General features: G+C 44.8%; 1 protein-coding gene across 1 annotated transcript in view; it reads left to right on the forward strand.

The window, feature by feature from the left end:
• SOBP (sine oculis binding protein homolog (Drosophila)) overlaps positions 1 to 19,387 on the forward strand; it is a gene marked incomplete at its 5' end in the record, with an annotated part of 52,328 nt that overhangs the window by 23,395 nt on the left and 9,546 nt on the right. Inside the window, one exon of the mRNA XM_009866293.1 lies at positions 11,776 to 13,730. Coding sequence (XP_009864595.1) covers positions 11,776 to 13,728 — 1,953 coding nt within the window. The remainder of the gene's footprint in view (positions 1 to 11,775; positions 13,731 to 19,387) is intronic.

Genomic DNA, 19,387 nt, shown 5'->3' on the forward strand with positions numbered 1-19,387 from the left:
GTTATTTTTCCAAGTAAGCAGATGATGCAGTCCCTCGAGGGTTTTATAAGTTTGTGGAAGGTGGGGAAATGTGGGCAAGGGGTCTGCCTCAGGTAGGCTGTGAGACCCAGCCAGTTCTGCTGCAGCCCACGCTATGGAACATTCAACGTAATGAGTCCTGGCCTATAAATGTTATTGCGTGGTAAAGATTAAAATATAATAATAAAGGCTGAAGATCCCCGACCTATGTGGAAAAAAAATAGATATATTCCAAATCATACAGAGACTGCTATTCTATAAGCCCCTTGCTTATGCAAGCACAAATCGGAAGAAACAACAAAAAAGTCTGAGAGAGTCACACCATTGTAAAATGGCATAGGTAGGAGGAAGAATTGGACTTAGAAGCCTTCATTACAGGTAAATAAAGATTTCTCAAGGTTTTAGCATGCATTCCTACTTGCTGTTCTATGGACTAATGATATTTCAAATCTGGATTACAGTAATATTCTCTAGACCCAGTAATATTGCATTTAAGTCTGAGTGATTTAATGGCTGTTCAGTGGTGATTTTGGTCCAGGTGAAGTGGTATTGGCCTCCAGCAATGCCTTAGGCTAAAACGACATGTGTTAGCAAAAAACATTAACCTGCCCCTCAAACCTCCTCATTATTACATTTATAGTCCTGTCAACAAAGCTATGAACCACTAGAAACATAATGGAGGGAGTTTTATTGTTATTTTTATATTCTCTTGAATATTAAAAAGAAAATATGTTGGAGAAAAAAACATATAAGATATTACCAGATATAAATTCTAGACAGATGAGCCACATGGGTTATTTTCCATCTCACAGTGTTACTTTGCTATATGACCAGAATAAAGTTCTGTTCAGAATAAAAGGGTGAACATGTTTATTCAGGTACTGAATAAAAAAATGAATTAATTAGAGGGTATAAATCTTCATCTGGCTTCTGAAGTTACCTGCAGATGTGGTAGCATGAGATTGTCAAGGGTGAAGATTTCTCACGTGGGGAGATTTTGGTCACTCAGTAAGTGAGATATTATTTGAGGCTATTAAAGTGACCCTCCTCTTTTTTGGCCCTAAGTTTTCCTGTAGTTAGCAGCATTCTCAAAAGAATTTGATAGAGACAGGGGGCCGGTTAGCTCAGTCAGTTGAGCATAGCGCTAACAACGCTAAGGTCGCGGGTTCGATTCCCGTTCAGTCCCCATGTGTTGCCTGATCTAGTTGAGAGGTGGTGTCCCTGGCAGCAGGGAGGCTGGATTCAAATGATCTCTAAGGTCCCGTCCAGCTTAGGCCATTCTGTGGTTCTATGATTACAGTGTTAATTGCTCTCAGTTTCCCTTTCTTTCCCTGATTGCTGGGGCCGGATGCAGGGAGTGCTGCAGAGCCTCATGTATACAGACTCTTTCCTCAGCACACAAGTTGACAGCTGCTCTGCAGAATCAACCTTCTGTGGCTGATGCTTGGTCCTGTTTGGTCCTGGAGAGAGGAGCTCCTGGCATGGCAGTGATGCTGGGCCTCTCACCTGTCCCGTGAACAGGGGCTGGCAGTAGTTCTCAGCCCAGGTCCCTGCAGCTTGGCCACCTCAGGGATGGAGAAGCTGCTCTGCTGCTTGTGGAGCATGTGGAAATGTAAACTGTGCAGAAGGTTCTCCAAGAACATGGAGGTAAATGTCCTCATGAGGAAAGAAATGCATTTCCATTCTCTGAGGGAGAGGAAGGAAGGGATTTCCTAGAGCAACCTTCCCCTGCTGCCCCAAAGAGGTGTCAGGCACAAAACGCTGTGAGGAAGCCCCAGAAATGTTTTTCCAGATACTCGTTTTGTTTTCTTTCCTTTGCCTTCCTGAATATTCACAGCTGACAGTTCTTGTTCTATGCTCAAGGTATTTCTGAGGCACTGGAACGGATTGCCCAGTGAACTGCAGATGCCTCCTCCCTGGCAGTGTCCAAGGCCAGGCTGGATGGGGCTTTGAGCAACCTGAACGAGTGGGAGGTGTCCCTGCCCATGGCAGGAAGGTTGGAAATAGATGATCTTTAAGGCCCCTTCCAACTCAAGCCATTCTATGGTTTTCACTATTGACACTTTTGCACAGCTTTAGTGGCAGCAGTTTGAGGAGGTATATTCGTGTCATTTTTAGGAAGAAGCTCTCACTGTAGCATTAACATAAAGCAAAATCTCCTGTTGTGGAGAGGCACATGCTGTAGCTCACTGAAATTTCCAGCTTCACCTGCTCAATGTAGTTCTTGCTTCTGGCTGCTCAGTTTTTCCCCAATCATTTCAGGACCCAGGGGAAATTTGAGAATGCACATCATGGGAAGTCTTGGCCTGGAAATCAGGTGTCGGAGCTCAAGGTGAGCACTGCCCATGTAACCTGAGTCTGCCTGCCTGACCAACAAATACGTCCGTGCCACTGGTCTGCCAAGCTGTCACCCCTGCTGCCCATGAGCTAAGGGCCATGGGGAGCACACTGCAGACACTCAGGTGACTCCACGCATCCTTACCCTTGAATTAGGCTCATCAAGAGTGAGCCTACAGACACACTTCAATGGTCTTCTGTCAGACCAGCTTAAGCCTGGAAGAAGAACTGCCGTTAGCCTTTTTGTATGGGCACAGCACCATGCAAATCCTGGGCTCCTGCTTGCCCTGTGGCAGCCATCTGCTGAGCCTGAGGCATGGTGGGAACTTGAGAGTTGAACTTGAGACTCAGTGGCTTGAGCCAGGGTTTGCTCTGCCCGACAGCCTCTTGCATGACATAGTTATGCTCAAAGGCCCATCGATTTGCAGTGGGATGTAGTTTCTCAGGGTCTGTGTTACCCTCGAAAAGGGCATTGAGGCTTAAATGCTCTTTAGGCATGCCTGAAATGTGAGTCTTGCTGAGACAGGTTTCTGTCCTGCTGAGGGCCTGTAAGCCTCCCTCCCACTCTTGCCCTCCTTCCATCTTCTGCATCATCTTAATTTTATTTAGGGCTTATGTCACTGCTGGAGTGGTGGCCTTTGCTGGTAATGAAACAGCAGTGCAGATGTGCCCTGTTGTCAGCCCTTGTATGGTACAAGTGTAAAAATCCCACATTAAAGTTTTTAAGGCTTAAATGCTGTTATTGTCCCATTCTGTGTTATTTCAGCCAGGAAGGTTTCTGGGGAGAAGAAGTTCCCTTTTGGCAAGCCCCCCTCACACTACATTCATTTTCCCTGAAGTTTCACTCACCATATTGTGGGCTTCACCAGCGGTTTTAGATCCAGAGTTCCTCCTGTGGTTTCAAAGCCTCAGACTGAAGTTGAAAACGTGCAGCTCAGCTGTTTACATGCAAAATCAAATATGTAGCCACTCTGATGAAACAAGACCCAACCTGGATTTCCACCGGGCATTAGCATAACTTCCATTCGTTGCTTTTGGCTGGGAACATTAGAAAGCCTCCCGACACAAAGGAATGCAAGGGCTTTGAAAAGACTGTGTTTCAAATACCACAGATGACAACTGCAATGATTCAAAAAATGAAATCAATTTATCATTAGCCATTAATTACCAAATAGCTCTATTTTCGCCTTATGCTTCATGTAGCTTAGACTTTTGCATAATTAGGATGAAAAATGGAGACAGGGTGGGCCTTGCATTTAAATGACGTAAAGTCAGTATTTGCTCCTCAGAAAACTGTGGTAAAGATTTTCGGGAGGACAAAAAGTTTTGGAAGGTTAGGTAAGGGAAAGGAAACACAAGTAAGCAGACAAGTGTTGGTCTTTTTTAAATAGGGAGAAACTAATCACAGGACAGTTTTAAGTTGTAGGCAACTGCAGTGTTTTGTTTTGTCAACTGTTTTTGCACAAAGCTCCAAACATTGTAAAAATCTGTTTTCCTTCACACCTAGCATTGCTATGAGCTATACTGTAACCACATTCACAGTGTGTTAGAGCCTGCCTCAGGGTTCCTTCGCAGCAAGTTTCAGCTGGAATGATTTATTTATTTATTTTTTATAATAATCACTCAGTTGAAACGGAACAATCATCATGAAAAATTATCACAAGCCATCTTGGACAGAAAAATAGTGCCACAATAAACATGCTGAGTGTCTTGCAATAAGCACATTGGAAATGATGATCGAGGCTGGATAACTGCTTAGAGCCATCTCCTTTGGATTATGCCTGTTACTGATCTTGTCTGATCAGTAGTGAATTGTGTCAACTCTCAGACGTGACAGTTGAGGTGGGGACTTGGTCACAGCCATCTTGAAAGTTGATGCTGTGAACTGCCCTCCCCCTTTGGGGACAATGAGTGTTGCTGTCAGGGACCCCTGGACCAAAGCCCCCTGCCCCATGAGCTGGCAGGCACCAGCTGTGCCCTGAGCTACTCAGTCCTTCTTGAGATGAAGCCTGAGATGGTCCAGGGTTGATATTTTCGAGGAGGTTGGAGTAGGGAAATGCAGGACACCTTGGTAAGCAACAGTGGGTTGTGCAGCTTCTGGCAAGGCTACACCCACTGTGTCGCTTGGCAAAGGGTGCTGGCAGCTGAATACTTTTTGTGGTAACTTGGTTAGCTGGAAAAAAAGCACAACAGCATTAGGATAAGCAAAAAAACCTTTAAATTATCAACTTCAATTCCATTGTGCCGATTATCACTAACCTCTCAAATGAATTTGTCATTTGCCATTGTCTCTGTGTGGAATGTAATCCCCTCCTCTTCCTCACTCTGACCCCATCCTGAGCAGAGCGTGGACATGTCCTTCTGCAGATACTCACCTGCTCACCTTCCCATTCGGCACGTCAGCATTCCAAAAAAAATATTCATCCTTTTTCTGAGTAGGGAGACGGTAACAGGGAACTCCAGTGCCTTGGAACGATCTTTACATCAAACAAATCACCATGAGTTTGTGTGCTCACAGCTGAGCGGAGCCTTCCCAACCCCATGGGGGCTTTGCTTCCCCAAGGGCCCCTTGGGGGATGAGCAGGGCAGGGGGTGAAGAATTTACTACAGACCTCTGAGTTGCTGTTCGCAGGAGAGGTCAGTCCAACCTATGGACCCCACTTGGGCTGTAGTTTCTCTGCTTACAAGTGTTGAATAGGTTAACGCTCGAGGTACAGCTCTTGCCCCAAAGTTTCTCTGTGCTTTGTCAAGCAGCAGACTGCAGAGATGGGGCTGTGTGCAGGATTTAGCACTGCAGGTGGGGAGATTTGTTTAGCGCCACTACAAGGGAATTTGTTTAGAAATTACCATTACCTTTTAGGTGACCTGCTCCAAAAAGGAACCTCGATGGTGGATAAAGGGAGGAAAGAAGGGAGGGAGCCAACCGCTGCAGTGCCTAACAAGCTGGAGGAGCTGTCGAGGACAACTGAGAGAGGTTTCACACTCCTTTGCCCTTTACAGATAGTTAGGCATGTAGACCTTCAGGGGACACAGATCTGGCTTGCTTTCCTTCTGATAGAGTGATTTTTCCCCGGTGTCCTGCTGAGAGTGCTTCGCAGCCTTGCGAGGGGGTTTGGGTGGCAAGGTGCCTTGGTGTCCATGTCACGGCAGCTGCTGGGTGATCAGCAAAGGGTCTGACTGAGCTGTGTGTAAGAGCCCGCACTGTGACTCATTTGGCTGTTTACTAGGAACCTCTGTGTGTGCATTTCAAGCCACTTCCTAATTTCTAGACTGCTGCCGAGTCCAATGTTTGGCAGGCTTCAAAAAACTTGAGCTCTTGCTGACAAACATATGGCTGGTGTGTTGAGTTCTCACTGGGCTGCAAGACTGGAGCGTGTGAAGGGGGGAGGGGGGTGTCTCCTCTCATTGCAGCTTTTGGTGTGGGGTAGGAGCTTCTGCCTCCACACCTTGCACATCCTGAGTGGATGGCAGAGTTGGAAACTGCAGGAAAGGGCCTGGGACACAGTCTGGATTAAAAGGAAAGGCAGCCGGGACCAGAATGGGCCATAGAAAATGCGCAGCTGCATCTGTGAAGCCAGAACATATGCCTGAATGTGTATGAAGAGACAGCAGCTGCATACCACAGGGGGAAAAGGGAGTAGAAACTACCCTGCAAAGTTGAAGACACAGATTTTATGCCAGGAAGCCAGGCTTTGCTAATCTTCAGTCCCATGTTTCAACATCCTTGATAAGACCCTGGTCCTCAGGTTGCGGTGCAGCCCTCTGCCCGTGCAAGGTGTCCCACAATGACATTCTCCTGAGCAAGGAGATGGGCTTTGTTAGCTACGCTCTGGTTCTGCAGAAGCTGAAAAGGGACTGTCTTTGCCCTAGTGACCCCTTTCTGTCATCTCCCTAAGCTTTACCAGGGAGCTGGTATTAGTCCAAAACACTGTGTATAAGGCACAGGCTCTCTTTCGCCGTTGTGGCGATTGCACGTTACTCATTCCAGGTTTCTCTCAGGCGGATGTAAATACTTCCATAGACAGATTTTAGCAAATATATTTCTAAATGAAGCAGTGTCTTTTGCTAGATTATCATTCAGAGGTTAGTGGTGGACTGCACAAATGGATGAACTTCATGCCTCCATTTCACAGGTGATTAAAATACTAATTACCCAGTGCCTAAAGTGCGAGCATGGCCCTTTTAAACGCAGCAGGATGCCCGTGTTGTGCCCACGGGACAACCTTGCTGCCACGTCTGGACTCCATTTTGGAAATTTCTATCAAAATAAAGATACAGATGCCAACAGAAATTACTTTTATCCTCCTCCACCTGGAGAAATCCAAGTGTTAGAGAATCCCTCAATCCTGACTTCCTCGGTGTTCCTGTATCGGGTGTGCGCGGTGTTTCTGCTGATGCAGTGTCTTCTGAGTTGTCTCCTGGTGTAGATTGCTGCTTGTTTCACAGGAAAGCGGATGAATGATATCAAGTCATTGAGCTTATAAGTAGCACACTGGCAGCCCGCCACTAAAATATAAATACATTAAACCTACTGAAGGAAATGTTCATTCTGTTGTTTAGCGTTGGACATGCCCCAGTTAGGTAATTTTAATCTTCTAGAGGGTTGTTGCGTTACAGCTGAATGAGATAGGCGGATATCTTATTACTGATCTTTCTGTCATTCAGGGGTTGTGTACTGGCGTTCGCGGTGCAAAGTGTGCTTGCCCAAGAGTGGTACTAGAAGTATTTTCTAAGGGAGATGAAAGTGCACAGGGAACCTATTAGCACTTTGCAAGGTCTGACCCTTTATCTCAGAAGTGTTCACAGTCCTTGTCAGTCACACCACCACTGGTCCCACCTCTTTTTGGGTGGAAACCTACAAAATGGTCGCTTCACCTGTGTTCATTAGGAAATATCTGAAACACATCCTCACAGCATTTATTTTCTTCCCATGTATTGCTGCCACAGTTCTTTCCAAAATCCCTGGCCGTGCCTCTACTCCACCAACCAGGTTGAGCGGAGACCGGTGTTACACTTCAGCCCCAAAGCTGATGGATTGCATTAAAGAGGAGTTTGTCCATTGTTTTCCGTGGGTGCTGGGTCAGGCCCTCTGAGCGTGATCCCGCAGCATTAACTCTCATGACTAATCCCACTGAAGCCCAGGGAGCTACCATCCCTGTGCGTGAGCACTTACCAAACCCAGTGCCCAGCGTTAACAAGCACCCTGCAGCAGTTTAGCTCTTCTCTTGGGGCTGTACAGTGAAGGGAAAGGATGAGGCAGGAAAAAGGAAGCAGAAGGAATAAATGAACAGAGAGATTTTTGAGTTGGTTGTGAAGAACGACGATGTTCTGTACAGAATGCAAGTACTTAAAAAAAATAAGACATTGGCTGCCTGTTTTATGGATAAGAAAATGTTATTTTATTGAATGGAAAGATATATATGTTTCACCTATCACATCTGAACTAATCAGTGTAGGCTTTTAGAAGAAGTCTGTAATTACTCTGAGCACGTCATTAGTTAGATGTAAAATGAATTATATTGCTCCGTTTTATTACCTCTAGTGATATAGCCATTTGTATCATAAATTCATTGACCTCATCTTAAATGATCAATCCTGTAAGACAGACTTGATTCATTAATTCTTAAGTGACATTTTTTCTCCTCCAGTAATCTCCTCCTTGTTGTAGGGACTGTTTTTCTGCCTTTTAGTCTGGTATTGTAAGGCATCACATTACCCATGTGTGACATGCACATTTTAGTCTTGTGTCTTAAATATGTGGAATTGACTGATTGCTCTTGGAGAGAGAGAGAAAGAGAGAAAGAGAGAAAAAGAGAAAAAGAGAGAAAGAAACAAAGAAAGGAAAGAAAGAAAGGAAAGAAAGAAAGAAAGAAAGAAAGAAAGAAAGAAAGAAAGAAAGAAAGAAAGAAAGAAAGAGAAAGAAAAAGAAAAAGAAAGAAAAAAGAAAGAAGAAAAGAAAGAAAATAATGAAATACAGGGATGTAGTAGATAGACTTTTCTCACTGACATTGACGCTTTGAGATGTTGCATAAAATCAATGAGATAATTATTAGATATTGGCTCCATTCAGGATGTTCAGAGGAACAAAATCAGTGGCTTTAATTAATTTCACCTAGTTATAAAATATACAGAAGGGTTTGTGATCAATATGTGAGTGAGGCAGACAGACTTCAGAATTTCTTGTACCTCAGTGAATTATTGAAAACGGGAGAAATCAGTGGCGAATTTCTAAGCAGAATTTCTAAATATTTTACGGAGGAAGAGAAAATATTTTTTTAGCTAGGAGCCCACTTGGGATAAACAAATCAATACAACAGTGAAACACTAAAGTATTCCAGTGGTTTTTTTTTCAACTGATAACTAATAAAATTAAATTATTAGACAAAATGCCACAAGTTTTTTGGGGGAGGCTATATTTTTCTTTCAGTCTGTTTAATTTAAGTCCTGAGAGGGCTCTTCCTAGAAAGATAAGGAGGCTGGGTTTACCCTCTCGTATTTCTCACGTGCTTCTTTGGCATCAGAAGTTGGTTTGCTTCCTTTGCCCAGAAGGGAGGGCAAATCTCAGCTACACCATCTCAGGACTAAATAAATCAGGGAAGCAGCTGCATCTTAAGTCTTGCCCCATCCTTTACAGGAGCCGTCTCTGGAGCTGGGCTCCTCCTCATCTTTCACCTGCAAGCGAACACTGGTTTTGTGGGTGGTGGGCCAGGGAGTGCACTTCATCCTGCCCCAGCCTGCTCCGGGAACCACCTGGGAGCTCCTGGAACTATTTGTGCAGCTCTCGAGGTATATGGAGAGGTTCTCCCTGCCTCTTTGAACAACACTTGGGCTGAGACCATACCCTGCAAGCAGCAGAAGGAGCACGATCGTGTGTGTCCTGATTCTATACATGCGAAATAGGTAGCACTTTGTGGCTACAGCAGTGAGCTCTCAACCAAAAATAACTTTAAGGTACAGTCAGCAGCTTTACTGAGTTCGATAGTACCGTATTAACTCGCAGCGTAGTGTCACAAATTCCCTTTTTGTCTGCTTGGAAAACAGTGGCAAGCCAGAAAATTTCAGGAGGTCAATTATAAGATGTTTCCATCGGATGATCCTGTGCTGACTTGCCAGGTGGGTGGCAAAACCCATACCTGTGCCAAATACCCGGGATGGTTCAGTGCCCACTGCTATGTGTTTGCACTCTGTGTGGCGAGGGGTTGCTCGGCTCTGTGATGGCCACTGAGCCTTCCTGCAGGGAGCAGAGAGAGAGATGATGCCTGGTAAAACCTGGGAGCCCTTAGAAGTGGGGGTGCTCCCAGCTTTGCCCTGCTCAGAGCCCTCACGCTTCCCATCCCCTCCACGCCTTGGGAGGAGGATGCATGCATCATGGGGGTGGAGGCATTTATCTCAGCCCTTCTGTGCATTTGACAGCCTTTTTGTCCACAATTTTTAGGGTGCCACATCATCACTGTGTGTTCAGTGCAGGGCTTGGACTTCTTCTAACACACTGGGAAATCTTCTTTGTGTGGGGCAAATACTCCCGTCTTCATGCCGCACGTGTGGAGCAGCACCAGTATCCCCCAGTTTGTCTCACGTGGCACCATGTCGATGTGCCCAAGTGAAAACCCTGGGCCCTGCATTCTCAAAACTTCAGGGGTGACTTAAGTTGCTGCTTCTAGAGTAATTATTTAGTTTCATTTAAACATTGGGATGAAATCTTCATGGTAGAGAGAAGGGCTGTGTGTGTGTCAATGGGGCAGGGGAGGCAGGACAGGGAACCAGATAGCAGCCTCACTGGATAACCAATAGATTGCAGAGTTTAAAATAAATGGGCTAATAGCCACAGCATATATTGTGTGTGTATGTATATATGTGTATATACATAAAAGATATATTACTGAAAACTCAAAAATGTCACCACCATTTGTATTCAAGGAAAGCTGAGAGTTAAATGAAATGGGTAATCAGATGCCCGACATATGTTGTTTTGAATTGTTTATATGGCCAATAGTTATTAAATTTAATTATCCTTTTAATGGAGTCTTCTCACAATCATATTATTTGTCTTTTTTTTTTTTTTTACAAAAGATATAGTAATTTCAAAACAAGCTAATATGGGATGTTTGGAAAAGGCAGAACAAACAATATCAGGATGTATTCTGACATGGTCATAGGCTCAACATACTGATAGAAAGCACAAAAAATCTCTGTCAATGGAGTATTTTGAGAACTAATGTAAATGACAAAAATGGGGTTTTTGTGTGTGTAAAATTCTGTCAAATAAGTAAGGCACTGAAAAACCTGACATCTGTTTATCTGTTTATAGCTATGGCAAGATTACTCATATTAATTCTTGTTTAAAATGCCATATGAAGGAAAGGCATTTGTGCAAACAAGAGTCATATTTGAATTGTAGATCATGTCTTCACCATCTGTGAGAGCTGTTGGTGTTGCAAAATTAATGTGTTAATGAAATCACAATAATTTCTCTCAAGTAATGGATTCTGAAGCCTAGAATGACTATTTTCTGAACTTTGGTGTCTAGTGGTTTACAACTGGGAAAACCTTTCACAGCTTAATTAGTTCTGCAGCCTTACTTTTAAAAAAAATTGGCTGTGCTTTCACCACACCAATAGTAGCACACAAAAGGATTAAATGGAAAGCAGAGAAACAAAACAGAAATGAGCCTCCAATGCAAACTTTTTGCCATAGTGTTTGAAAAGTTGATAAATAAGCCCTTGCTTGCCAAGAAGTTTTACTCAAAGTGACTCGTACACAAGAGCGGGCAAACAGGTCAGAAAATAATTCCAGTTTGCAGAAATGTCACAAATTAGGACTATTCAAATGTTACAGGAATGTCCTGACTGTTTCCAAGTTTCTCCTTGAAGGGCAAAGATTGGGTGATGGCTTTTGCTTTGTGATGCCATTTTAAAACACCACACCCTTTCCAACTTATTATTTGGTACCCCTAATAGAATGCTGAATGGTACAGCGTGCTGCAGTTTAGCAGATATGGTTTGCATTCGTTACCAGCAAGTTTCTGAGTCCTTTTCCAGTTATTATACTCCTTGTGTAATATGGCATCTCAGATGGTACAGGTGTGCTTAGATTACCACTGAGGAGTAATCACAGCCATACTCGTACAGGTTTTATATACTTATATATGCATATTCTAACAGTTTATACCAGCTGAGGATTCTTCTCAGTGGTATGGGATTAAAATATATAAAGTACTGTGAGAGTCAGAAGAGGGAGTGGCATTCAGTTTGCCAGAATTTTGGAGAGAATAAAAGCATAGTTTTCACAACTGTAACTGTTTTTTAATCTGCTAGAAAAAAAATGTGAATATTTAGAAAGCAACTGAAGAATTACTTTTAAAATAACTCTGAAGAGAAGATTGCTTTTCTTACCTGATTTGATTTTATTACTGTGTTGTAGGTATGTGACTGGTGTAAGCACATAAGACACACAAAAGAGTATCTGGATTTTGGGGACGGGGAAAGAAGGCTTCAGTTCTGCAGTGCAAAATGTCTCAATCAGTACAAAATGGACATTTTCTACAAAGAGACACAGGCCAATCTTCCAGCTGGACTGTGCAGTACATTACATCCTCCAGTTGAAAATAAAGCAGAAGGCACTGGGGTGCAGCTGCTGACTCCAGATTCTTGGAATATACCGCTAGCAGATGCTCGGAGAAAAGCCCCATCCCCAGCGTCTGCAGCTGGCCAAATTCAAGGCCCTGGACCATCAGCGTCTACCACTGCCTCTCCGTCTGACACTGCCAACTGCTCTGTCACTAAAATCCCCACGCCAGTTCCCAAACCTCTTCCCATCAGTGAGAATCCAAATATTCCTCCAGTTTCTGTCCAGCCACCTGCTAGCATTGTGCCTCCAATTGGTGTCCCACCTCGCAGTCCTCCCATGGTGATGACAAACCGTGGGCCAGTTCCCCTGCCCATTTTCATGGAACAGCAAATTATGCAGCAAATCCGTCCGCCATTTATTCGTGGGCCGCCTCACCATGCCTCGAATCCTAACAGCCCTCTGTCAAATCCAATGATTCCTGGAATCGGTCCCCCACCAGGTGGTCCCAGAAATATGGGTCCCACTTCTAGCCCCATGCACAGGCCGATGCTTTCCCCTCACATCCATCCCCCCACAACGCCTACCATGCCTGGGAATCCTCCTGGCTTGTTGCCACCTCCCCCTCCCGGAGCTCCTTTGCCCAGTCTTCCCTTCCCCCCCGTCAGCATGATGCCAAATGGTCCTATGCCTATGCCACAGATGATGAACTTTGGATTGCCATCCCTTGCCCCGCTGGTGCCACCCCCAACTCTACTAGTGCCATATCCTGTCATCGTCCCTTTGCCCGTCCCCATCCCCATTCCCATCCCCATCCCTCACATCAACGACTCCAAACCCCCCAATGGCTTCTCCAGCAACGGCGAAAGCTTCATTCCGAGTACCTCCAGCGAGGCGCCTGGGGCAAAGCCAACCAATAGCTCTTCATCCCCTCGAGAGTCAAAGCAAGGATCGTCCAAATCCTCTGACTCGTCACCGAGCTGCTCAGGCCAGTCCCTAAATCAAGCTCAAGTGCTTCAGGAGCACAGTAAAAATGAAGTTGTTGACTTGACTGTCAGACCTAGTAGTCCACTGAACAGTAAATTTGGTTTCCCCAGCGTGCTACAGGGTCCACAGGATGGTGTGATAGACCTAACGGTAGGCCACCGGTCTAGGCTGCACAATGTTATCCACAGGGCTTTACATGCCCAAGTGAAAGTTGAACGTGAACCTAACAGTGTTGTAAATTTGGCTTTTGGTAGCTCGGACAAAAGGAACTGCAGTGACTGCAGGGACAACTGCAGCCCAGCTGACTCAAAAGCGTTACCGTGCAGTGACGGCACTCACTGCTGTCCCGTCTCCTTGGCCTCCGGCACGCCGGGACTGGAAGCTGGTGCAGCGGTGTGCAACGTCATTGTGAATGGCACCAAGAGCACGGAGGGTTCCAAGAACCCAGAGCCGCCCCAGGAGCCGAAAAAGCCCCAGCCCCCAGAGGAGCTGGCGGTGAGCGAGCTGGAGTCTGTTAAGGAGAACAACTGTGCTTCAAACTGCCACCTCGAGGGAGATGCTGGCAAGAAGACCGGGGAGGAGTCCCTTGCCGGGGGAGACAAACAGGACCCGAACCTTAACAACCCAGCAGACGAGGACCATGCGTACGCTTTGCGGATGCTGCCCAAGACAGGTTGCGTGATCCAGCCTGTGCCAAAACCAGCAGAAAAGACTGCTATCGCGCCGTGCATTATCTCAACGCCAATACTCAGCACAGGGCCAGAGGATCTGGAGCCACCATTGAAAAGGAGGTGTCTCCGAATTCGAAATCAGAATAAGTAAAGGTTTGTGTAATCACTACTGCCTTCTGTGTGAATAGAATGAGTATTTTTAGGGATGCGGTCAAACCCCTGTGGATGTGGCCTTTGTGAAATGAAAAGATACAGATTCCGATTTATCAGCACTTTCAGAAAACTGTTGGTATTTCTGTTTTAGTATTGTTCTTTGTGTTGCATTGCATCTGTACTTGTCGATACTCCATCCATCAGCAGCCTCATTACACTTCTGCTCACAGAACATTTTGTGGTGGTACTGGCTGTGAAGTTACTGTGCGGTAAAATCAGTGGTTTTCTGTCAAAAAAATCAGTGGTTTTCTGCCTAGGATATGGTTCAGGTCCGGGCCATTAATCCACTTACTTATTCCAGCTGAGTTATGCCGCAACTCAAGCCTTCATGATGCTGATTGAAATTGCCCTACAACACACCATAGAGCAGGACAACCCAGCTGCTTCCTGCTCACTCAGATCCAGTTGACTTAACAAATGGTCATCTCCAACCATCTTACTTTGCTCTGCCTCCAGACTGCACTCTGGCTTTCAGCCGGGCCGTCCTCCGGGGAGTGAACCCCGTCTCCCCAAGCTTTCCTTCCTTGGATTATCAGTGTTTAGGGACCGCCTACTGTTTGGGCCATGCCTGCTGTAGCTTATCTCAGCAAGACGTGTGCCATTGAGCTTTACTCTTTTAGCTGAGGTAGATACCTGGTGCAAGCCTCCCACCTTAGAAAAGCAGCTGAGATTTTCCCCAGCCCTGCGGTTGCTATATGTATGTGATTCCTGGTAGGGCTGCAGAGCAATGCGAGATATGGGTAAGTCCATCAACAACTGTAGCTTGTCCAAGGATAGTGCTCCAGAGGCAGAAGCTCCCCACCCTTCATTCCCTATTCCCAGCCTACTGAATCCTTCTGATGAAACAGCCCCTTTGTAAAACTGTTAGCTTAATATATGTCTGTTCCTTCAAACCTGTGAGCAAGAAACAAATGTAAGTGCATTTGTTTAGATTCACAAGCATGGAGAGCTTCTTTCAGGAAAAGGGAAAATGGTGGGTGTTGCGAGAAATCTGTTCAGCACTAAAATACTGACAGTTTGCCGGATGTGACTTGATGAAATGCCAGATTTCATTACAATTTGTGGAATATTCTGTAGCCTCCAGTAAACCCTGTCCCTGGTAGCACAAATAGTGACTGCAGCGGTGCAATGCGAATATTGCCTTGAAGGGCTTGGCACCTACACACGTAGATAGCAGCGTAAGCTATGGAATCTGGGCCATTGCAACATCTCCCTGCTCCATCACTGCAGGCTAATTGCACCATTGGAGATACTGCAGTAGAGTCAGGACTCCCTTTTTATTTGTTAATGCCGCGTTCCCTGTGCTGGCTGCAGTGCTGGAAACGTTATTTCCCTCGGCCACAAACAGTATTTATTTACTTTCTTTGGTGGAACAGAACCATTATTCTTTGCTCTCGGCATGTGCTGACACATTTAAAAGATGCATTTGTAAAAACAGAGGACGGCTATAACTTCCTTGGACTAGGAACCAGTATACACAATAACTTGGAAGCCAAATGAATATTTAAAATCTTTACACACTTCTAGGCCCTGCTGGTGGGGATCTCAGTATCCAACCTGAGGTATGTATGGACCGTATGCCCCTCTCAGCAGCGGGATCTTTATTGCAAACCCTAGTGTGCCACCTTCGGAGCTTGAAAGATTGTCTCTTCATAAATATACACATGATTTTACCCAGGGGTTGTGATCTGATCTAGTGAGAAGGCCACTATTTGACTATATCCCTTTAATTTAATTCTAGAAGAGCCAAAAAGACAAGAAGGATGCTTTATCATTCAGTTTTTGCCCACAGCTCTGTATTCTTAAAATGCCAATAACTGCCACTGTGGTTTTTCTCAGGAATAACTATTTTCTCATTCACCAAGAGTTTTATATATTCCTTTGTCTCAGTGTAAGGATTGTGTTAGAGACCAGTTTTCAGGTTGCCTAGCAAGATTAATCTGACCCAGTAGACATCTGGAACAAAGGCACAGCTGAGCTAATGGTCTAAACTCTCTTTAAAATCAACCTAGAGAAGCAAGCACCTCAAAGAGACAGCTGAGCTCATCCTGAGGATGACAGCTAAGACAGCTCAGACGAATTGTGCCCTAGGAGTGCCTATTTCACCCTGCCTCTGAAGGAAACTTAGGGTAGCTGCCACAGACATAAATGTCCCCATAGACACTGAAAGTTAAAAACCCAGCCCAGGTGTCTGCCGTGCCTCTGGGCTTTGTGCAGTAGCGTGGCGTGGCATGGTGGGAGCTGTTAATCAGTCTGCGTTCATCCTCTCCTTTCTCCACAAAAAAAGAAAAGAAGTGGCCTCTGTGCAGAAGAGGTACAAGACTGGGATCCTTGTGTGCTTCGAGGAAAAGAGGATACCCAAAATACTCTGCAGAAATAAACAGCATGATAACCATCTCATTCCAGCGGGTACTTCAGTGAAATGTGGGGTGGGTTTTGAGCCTCTCAAGACACGCACAAGTGATTTGTGCAGCTCTGGTGATTGATCTGAGGTGAGGACTCTGGTTGCAGAGCCTTCCTTTCACTAATGCTGGTAGTAGACAGTCCAGGGGAGCAGGAGGGCTGCTTAGATTTCTGGCCTCCCAGCAAAGGCTGCTCAGGGCTCGGAGCCTGCCCGTGTCTGTGCAGAGAGGACGAGCAGGGGGGACAGAGCATTGGTGCCTCCCCTCACACCGCAGCCCTGACCTCCACTGTTCCCCTGAGTTCCTCCTGCCCAGGGCTGGAGGTAAAACCCTGCTCCTTCGGCAATCTGGCTGTGGGGAGGATCCCGCATAAGAGACTCCCAGCCTCAGGGAACCTCTGCTAAAATACCAAGAGGGTAGAAGCTGCACTAATTATTGTGTTGACCTGGTCCCCTTGGATGTTTGCATGTATTGCACTGGCTACGCTAATCCAGGATAAGAAAAAGTCCAGAGAATAGTCTTTTTCTCTCTTGCTCCCCACCTACCTTGATTGGAAAATCTGAACATACTCCTCTAATGTGCTACTTTTCCTGGATTTTATTTCCTATCAAATTGTATGAAAAGAAGGAAATTAGCCAAATATTTTTACGCTAGAATTCTGGACAGGCGGATTGAATTCGTGTAATAGCAACATGGACTCTAAAAAGGAATCAATGCAAGCGTGACCTTTTTGGGCAAGTCGCCAAATTCTGGGTTATTTAATGTACCAATTACTTGATTATTGGAAGTGCTAATCAGCAACATAATCCTTGATATTAAAGTTTAGTCTCTCCATCAGGATATGGACTGTCAAGCTGTTCTAGCTTGATGCAATTTGAAGAACCAGCAAAAGATATCTTTGTGCCAAAAGTCCTACTATGATAAAGGAATGAAGCTAGGAAGAATAGTCTGTTGAGTATTGTTTTTTCAAGTCTGAACAATGTGACTTTCTAAAATTAGCAATGTTAGTATTGCCTGCCTACATGCTTTACATCTAGGCGGGATCAGTTTTAACCCTCCAATATTGGTGTCAAGGTTTCCTAAAAGAAATAAATGGCAACACTTGGGTCTGCTTGGATTTAACATTATAGTTATGGTAAACTAAATTAGAAAATTAAGTGCCACACACTAAACTCACAGCTAGCTTCTTTGTGTGTGTGTGTGCTGACTAATCCTATATTGGGGGCAGAAGGGAAATTTTCTGCTTATGTCAGCAGAATTTCTCTCAGAGGTAATGGAAATAGTATGGCCAGCTACAGAGCCAACCCGTATGTCCTGGGGTCAGCATCTGCTGAGTTATACACCCAAACCTCCAGCTGTCTAGTCCATACACCATACATTGTAGTCATAAAAATATACAACATGCAGAACGCTCCAGTTCAGAGCAGAAGTAATATATATCCCTCTGTGAGCTCCCCTGCCCATAATGGTCCAGCATGAGATTTTCTGCTCTGGTCAGGATTCCTGAGGCAGGGGGCATAGCTGTTAACCTCCCTTTCTGCCTTAAGAGTTTTTATCACTGCCCTGTCACTGCAGCATCTATCTACCAGCATCTTACCCTGCCCTTCTCACTCTGATCAGGATAGAATTTGACCTTAAAGGTATGCTTGAAAAACAAATTTTATATATTTAAACACATTTTAATGCTAATCATCTTCATTGACACAGTCCTATGGGCCAGAGACTTTGCTAATTTTAACTGGATATAGTTCCGCTTGTGCTAAGCTAATTTAAATCAGCAGAGTAATTGGACTTGTACATTTAATACCTACTCTTCTGGTTCAGAAGTTTTCCTTCACCTGCCTTCTTACGAGCCTACAGAAATTTTCCATTATACGAAGTGGGAGAGACTGTTAACACCACAAAGCCTTAAACACATTTGCTGAGAACTGAAGCTTTGCCCTTGAGAGCTGCCTGGCTCTAGCAGTGTGATCTTACATTTCAAAATTGCCTGTACATCTTCTCAGAGATACTAATTCAGAAAAAGGGTTTCCCAGAAAAAAAGCCAAACACAAACTCAAAATGCTGAGGTATAAAATGACATACTTCCAGGGGAGAAACCAAACAGAACCTCAGAATGCTGAGGTATAAAATGACATACTTCCAGGGGAGCTTTCAGCTCCCACATCTTGCTGCCAGGGTGTGGGAGCACGAATTTCCATCTCAGGGGCAGTAATAGCAGGCTTGTAGTACGGTGCCATAGATCACTGCACACTCTTTGAAATCAAAGGAACAAGTGCTGATTTCTGAAGGATTCTTCGTGGTTTTCCATAAAGCCTCATAGGGCATACGTTTCAAATATGAAATCTGATTCTTGAATCCTGTTTACAAAATAACTATACCTGGTCTGATATGCAAAGGCAATGAGCATCTAGGGCTGCTGGCAAACAAAACATATGGCCAGCAAAACTTCAGCCAGCAAAAAATATCATCGTGTGATTGAAAGACACTTAGGAAGTCTGCAGAGCTTGTGGCTCCTGGAGGCTGTCACCTGCCCGACAGCTCTGAGGATCTGGGACCACTGACTTCAGAGATGATTTTGATGCCTACTTGTCCTTATTAGTTTGTTCTGTCTTGTGAAATGAAAATTATTTTAACAGAAATAAGCATCTTCATCCGTGCCGTTCTCCAGGCTGGTACAAGCCACATTCATACTGAAACAAGTTACTTGTAATTTTTTGTCAGGCACTAAAGACTGACGAGGCACTTTCATACATGTAAAGCCTAATTCTGCTTTCATGTAAACTGGTGCAGAGTACATTCGTCTGCGTTCAAAAGCGTTATTTACAAAAGGGGCGCAGGGAGACTCCAGTTCTCCATCATTGTGTTGTTCTGCTTTTGAGCTACCAAAGTCAGTGGCATGGGGAAAGTTTATGGGGGAAAAATAGCATGACTTATGATTAAATACAGAGTCCCTAACAGCAAAGACCATAGTGAAACAGACAGGCACCCTTGTAAAAACATCATCTGAGACAACAATTGCCTTTACATCCAGGGGCCAAGATCCTGGACAGTGTGTGTGTCTGCTGCTGAAATCTGATAAGGAGCTAAGCACCTAATAGCCTTTGTGAAGCTTGACCCTGAAACAACCGCAGCCGACCTCAGTGCAGAGCGATGAGCTCTGAACAACTGTGAGGAGCTTATAAACTCTTTCCA

Source organism: Apaloderma vittatum, unplaced genomic scaffold (assembly GCF_000703405.1).
Source record: "Apaloderma vittatum isolate BGI_N311 unplaced genomic scaffold, ASM70340v1 scaffold16593, whole genome shotgun sequence".
Classification (NCBI taxonomy): domain Eukaryota; kingdom Metazoa; phylum Chordata; class Aves; order Trogoniformes; family Trogonidae; genus Apaloderma; species Apaloderma vittatum.